The sequence below is a fragment of the Homalodisca vitripennis genome, chromosome 4 (assembly GCF_021130785.1).
Source record: "Homalodisca vitripennis isolate AUS2020 chromosome 4, UT_GWSS_2.1, whole genome shotgun sequence".
Taxonomy (NCBI): Eukaryota; Metazoa; Arthropoda; class Insecta; order Hemiptera; family Cicadellidae; genus Homalodisca; species Homalodisca vitripennis.
In genome coordinates, this window is record NC_060210.1 from 104,380,435 (window position 1) to 104,386,617 (window position 6,183).

At 37.3% G+C, this 6,183-nt stretch overlaps 1 protein-coding gene across 2 annotated transcripts in view; it reads left to right on the plus strand.

The window, feature by feature from the left end:
• The window catches only part of LOC124359866 (maltase A1-like), a 71,256-nt gene extending 65,085 nt beyond the window's left edge, over window positions 1–6,171 (plus strand). For both annotated transcript variants that reach the window (XM_046812973.1, XM_046812972.1), the window contains exons 6-10: window positions 1,634–1,829; window positions 1,924–2,179; window positions 3,440–3,635; window positions 3,801–3,947; window positions 5,913–6,171. In XM_046812973.1, the coding sequence (XP_046668929.1) occupies window positions 1,634–1,829; window positions 1,924–2,179; window positions 3,440–3,635; window positions 3,801–3,947; window positions 5,913–6,066 (949 nt within the window). In that variant the 3' untranslated portion in view covers window positions 6,067–6,171. The remainder of the gene's footprint in view (window positions 1–1,633; window positions 1,830–1,923; window positions 2,180–3,439; window positions 3,636–3,800; window positions 3,948–5,912) is intronic.
• The last annotated feature ends 12 nt before the right edge of the window (window positions 6,172–6,183 follow it).

A 6,183-nucleotide genomic window follows, 5' to 3' on the forward strand; every position in this document is an offset into this window, starting at 1 on the left:
GGGAGAGATAAAAAATGCATTATGCGTACTGGTGATCAACCAGGAGTGTAGGACTGCCACTCAGCTAAAGTCACCTCTGTTCTTTTGAAAGCGCTGAAAATGGTTTATTACAAATGCACTGTATACATACGTTCACATGGTTCGCTCGTTTACCCTCCATCATTTTCAGGCAGATCGAATCGCATTTATTGTAGGCGTGGCCTTTCCCAACCCAGACAACGGAAGAAAGAGTGTTTCTTGTCGTCCGGGCAGTATATGCAGTCTGATGAAGTGATCTTGCTCATTGTGTGCTCGTGCTACCGAAAATAGCCGTGACCCCGAGAAGAATTCCATGAGGTCATAGTCCACCTCGTCACATGCCACCGTTCTATTAAAGGCTTTGGAATAAGGCACCAGTCCAATGTCCTTAGATATTTAGCTTCCAGATCTTTTGCCAAAGCTAAAAGGCCTGGACGAGCTCCTCAGTATTCGCCGCTTTTGTAATGATTTTGCTTTCTCTCCGCTGCAGGGATGACAGAAGCAAAATCTAAATTCTCGCAGCAAAATGAAAATTAAAAACATTTCGCACATGATCGCAATTTGGCGGCCAAACCGATGGAGACAGAGCACAAAGTCACTGAATCTTTTTTGTTGTTCATATTATTTTGTATTAAAATCAAAATTTTGTTTTAAGGTAAAGTATATGGTTCGGAAACAATGAAGCCCAGAAACATAATTCTCACGTAAAACTTATAAGTAACACATTTAAACACAATTTGCGACCAAACCACTGAGAATAGGGCAAAATGTTAGTGGACTTTTTTTGTAGATCACGTCATTTAAAAATCGTCATTAAAAATCTATTTTGAGATACGCGTTGGCCGCCATCGGGCCCAGAAACTAAATTTTCAAGTGAAAGTTACTAACATTTTGAACATAATCGCGTTTTGTAGCCAAATCGATGGAGATAAAGCAAAAAGTTACATGATCTTTTTTGTATTTTACTTCATCCCTGACTAGCGAATTTTCGTCAGATTCGAGCTAGCTCTAACGATTCGCCCACTATCGGGCTTACACGGGCCTTCCGGTTCGGCAAATTTACGATACTCGGATTTGGCCTAATGCTATTTCACCTTCCCTGGTATCTGTTTCTACTTCGAGTTATTATTTTCAAGGTGACAGCCACGCCCATCACTCGTAATATATATGCGACCTCAGCTGGTTTTGGTTGACTTGACTTGCGCCCGGTTGCTTAAGGTATTATATCACCTTCACCTCCAAGCCAAATATCACCTTAGCTTGCAGTCAGCTAAGAGATTATGATTTTGGTACTCAGGGTGTATCGTGTATCTTATATCATCAAATAACATAAATTCCTAGATCTGTGACATTCCTACATAGTGCTCATCTAACACTGAGCTCAGAGAGCCTTTGAACATGTTAATTCTCTTCAATATTTTGGGGATAAATTAGTTTAGCAATGTAACCATGTGATGAGATTTTATCTATGATAAGTTCCTGTTTTCTTTGATTTTATTATAATTTGGTTTACCCTCTTACCGAGTTATAAGCTTAATAATATTTTACTAATCGCATTCATTATTTTGATTCATACTTGTTTACTGTATTATAAGTGCGAATGTTATTATTCCAGAGCAATATTTCTGGAAGTATACGATACTATTCCGACAACGATGAAGTACTACGGTAATGGGACCGAGAGTTTGGAGTTTCCCTTCAACTTCCAGCTGCTGACACAAGGCAACCAGACGACACGTCCGGCAGAACTCAAACAGATTATAGACGACTGGATGACGGCTATGCCCAGTGGATGCGTTGCTAACTGGGTGGTACGTTTGTGCTTTCCTTGTTGGTTGTTCTTACAGTATGTTTTATACATTTTTCATTTTTGTTCAGAAATATCTGAAGAAAATCATTCTGCAGGTCGGTAACCATGACAACGGCAGAGTCGCTGACCGCTACGGACACGAGATGGTCGACTCGATCAACCTCCTGACTGGAGTGCTGCCCGGGATCAAGGTAGTCTACAATGGAGAGGAGATCGGCATGCAGAACACCTTCATCCGTTGGGACCAGACCGTGGACAACTCCGGGCGTAACTTGGGACCTTATCACTACCAGGAAGGTTCCAGAGACCCTGAACGCACCCCCATGCAATGGGACGACACTCCTAGTTCTGGTATATGGCATTCTTGGAGTGCTAAGTAATAATAAGCAATCTATATATCACTTTTATTCCAATAGATTAACTAAAATTCCAACGTAGGCTATACAGTATTTAATATACACCAACTACCTGTATGGTTTAACTTCGAAATGTTATCGCTGTTGATAACGTGTAGAAGCAGCTTATCAATAAAAAAATTAATAAGGTAACCATGTATTGCCCACGGTGAAAATAAAATCTTAGGTACAGGTACTACAAATAATTTAAAAAAGGTTATAAAACTGTTATTTGCATTTATTTTGGACCTTCTTAAACAATATTTCACTATTTTCATAAATAAATCGTAACGTCTTGCATAAGAATGTTCAAAAATTGCCTTGAAATTATCAAAAAAATCTTGAAATTATTTTATTTTACATAATATGTTATATTTAGACTTGTGCTTAATTCGTTGCCACATCGTCTAGTGCTAAAATGCGGTATTCTATATAATTGCAGGACCGAGTCAGAGTATTTAGATATGGATGTCCACAGACAATCCATTATATCAGTAGACTAGGATGATTTTACATAACTGACATGGTCCTCATTGAGATAAAATTCAGAAACCAGAGGGTGACAACGCCAATATACTGAAGAACTTTTATATATATTTATACCTATTATTAATTCTTTCAAAGGTTCTGGGGAAGGTTGTTTAGAGTCAATTTATAGAATTTATTCACGGGTGGAACATTTTGTGTTACGGTTATAGGAAGCGTTTCAAGATTTGCTCAATTCGATTGGTGATTATTATATAATTGTGTATAAAGATGGTGATATTAAAATTGAGGTAGCCTCATGACTTGTTTGAATTTAAATATCCTGTTGACTTGTTGACTCGGTCAACAACAGGATTCTGTTGAAGAAGCTAAAACTTTACAAGACTGACGCTTTGTCTCTCAGATGGTTGGCATTGTTATCATAGTGGCAAGTCTCAGATGTTTCAAGTTACTGTAGTTCCTCCACTCACAAAGATAGTAGCTATCCCTCGGGCCAGCTACCTGGATACTTTACTTTTAATTTTGTGTATTAGAAGATTGGAGGAAGTAATGAAACTTTCTTGAATTTTTTCAATCTACTTGCGGACAAATGATTAGAGATCTTATAAACTTTGTTTCTTTGGACTAATCATCACGTCTTGGCTTGGTATTATTGTAAGTACTCATTGATTCTGTTTAAAATATCTCGGACCACTGTTCAGTAATTATTTAAATCTGCATACGCAAATAGGTTTCTCATCTAACGACACGACTTGGCTGCCGGTGAACCCCAACTACTGGTGGTTGAACGTGGACGCTCAGATGTCCTCGGAGTCCAGTCACCTGAAGGTGTTCCAGGCCATGACTGCGGCGAGGAAGGACCCAGTGTTGCAGAGGGGAGACTATAGCGTACTCGTACCCAACAACGACACTTTGATTGTCGTAAGGTAGGACCACATCGCCACATCATCATAAAAAACAGATGATCTTTAAATTAATATAACCACACCTATTATTTAGAAGGCGTTTATAAGATATAAATAGTATTATATTAAAACAATATCGTTATATTGTTTTACAGGTGAATAACACTGTTTTATATTCACTTGTAGGAATTACAGTGAGTCATACTTCGCCCTAATCATCAATATGGGCAGTGAAATATTCACTTATACATCTGAGAATCTTTTCGCTCATCACAGTCTCGACATCGACATGACGGTGGTGCTCGGCAGCACGAACTCCGGACTGAACAAGGGGTGAGTCTACCAGCTTCTCTGTTTTAGCTACAGATGTTTCTATGAAGATTATTTAGAGATAATAATGATTAAAACTCTTCGATATGGTTAAAGAACGCAATGATTATTTGGTTATTTTTATGTGGTACTAGCTGTTTCCCGCGGCTTCGCACGCTTTTCGTAAGCTTTACCCGTGTATGATCACTTCTGGGTCCACTGAATTATATTTCAAACTATGATGTAGAGTTTAGCTTGTTGTCACGATCAAGAAAATCTGTCAAAATTGTATGTTTGTAGCCATTGTTCACGTACATGTACATTATTGTAAAGTGGTCTAGCACTCAAGCTTTAAGTTGAACCAGAAATTGATTTATACAAAATATACATCAAAACATTGCTCCTTCAAATAGTGTTTGGTTATTTAATATACGTAACTGTATCGTAATTGCAGTTTATTATGCGCAGGCGCTTTGATAACTTTTATATTTTACAGCACCGACAGTTGGTGGCACATCAACGGGAATAGCATATAAACCTTCTACGTGGAAAAATACACTCACTTACAAATTTTCAAAATGATTGGTCAAATAGTTTCTGAGTCTATGAAGGACAAACACACAAACATTTATTTATATATATATATATATATATATATATATATATATATATATATATATATAATATGTTAGTAACTGCGGTGAAAATTCACGTTTTGATCATTGTTGGTGTATTTTACACCAAATTGTACTATAGTCTCTTTGTCCTGACAGCCGTGTCCGTTAAAGGATTATACCAAGCTTACCAACCCAAGGATTACCAACCCCTTTCTCTCGTACTCACATTTACAGCCATTGCGATCATTAACTGAATTTTCGAAATGCACTTACCCGCTTCTTTTTAAAATTAAATAAGGATTTAATTTCGTTAATTTTGTTGCATGTGTAATCATTATAAGAAAATAAAGAATATTAGAACAAATAGCAGTTGCCTCAACTTGGCCGTGACTGTAGAAGGTTTCAATCTTATAGTGTAACGATTATTTTTCTTTTCTTCCTTACATGGATCAAATGGCGATAGATCCAGGATGTTCTCTTTTTTATCCGTCAGGTGAACGCTAGAATAGACGGCGCCGATCTTCTTCGTGTCCTTAGTGGTACCCGCTCCAAAGATCTTTTCGCAAGATTCTTGGTCTCAATAACATGTGCAGTCAATGTTGAGGGAACAGTGCCGCGGCAACGACCATCGGACGATCTTGACTTCTTTGGCTCCTCATGACTTACCTTCAGACTCCAATTGAGAGGGATTCACCATTGAAAAGTTGGATGTCTAGGAACATACAGTAGTTTATAGATGTCTTCCATGACCAAGTAGAACAGCTTCACACACACACACACTATGTGTATGTAATACTAACCAAATTAAACCACTTTTCTATTCCACTTCTAATAATGCACTATCACAGATCCGAGCCATTCGTATGCTCTTTCTTTTACTCACCTTTTTCATACTCCATTCCTCTCGCTCTACTTAACTGTTCTCGGTTTTTTAAGGATCTATTTGGAATTGAGAGAACGCTTAGAGAAGGATGTGAGATAAGGTATAACGATCGTGCTATTTGAAAGATCGCGAGTCTAAACTCTGTCTCCCTTCTTCACTCAAACATATATTACCAAATTATTTTAATGAAAATTTACTCATTTTAAAAATTGTACGATATTGATTCTTTGTTTTATTTTAAAATTACTTAAAAAGTGTGTATTTACAAATGTGAAATATTTTTTAATGAGATAGATGATGGATTTGAAATATGTTTATAATTTCATGCACGATTTGAATTATATATAAAACTTCATTTTACAGATATATTATTATTACTATTATATAGGTTATACTGGTTGCCTGTGGGAAATACAAGACAAGATCAAGCTATATTTAAAAAAATAAAAATGGGTGATTTGTACTAAAATGAACCACGTACTGTTTCAGGACAAATTTGAAGAAGGGTTCCCTGAGCGTGAGTCTGAGGCCGAAGGCCGCTGTTCTGCTGAGGTCTGGCTCGTCTGCAACGTCCTCCAGTGCTCGGCTTTACGTCACCACCGCCCTCCTCATCTGTGGTCTGCTAGCGTTACTCTTCAAATAAATCATCTCAGTTGAGCAGATCATAGCATCTTTATCTCGTATCAGTGTTATTATAACGATCCTCATTGTGTAAATATTCAGTAAATAAAAAAAATCTTTAGAACGAGTTGTTTATACA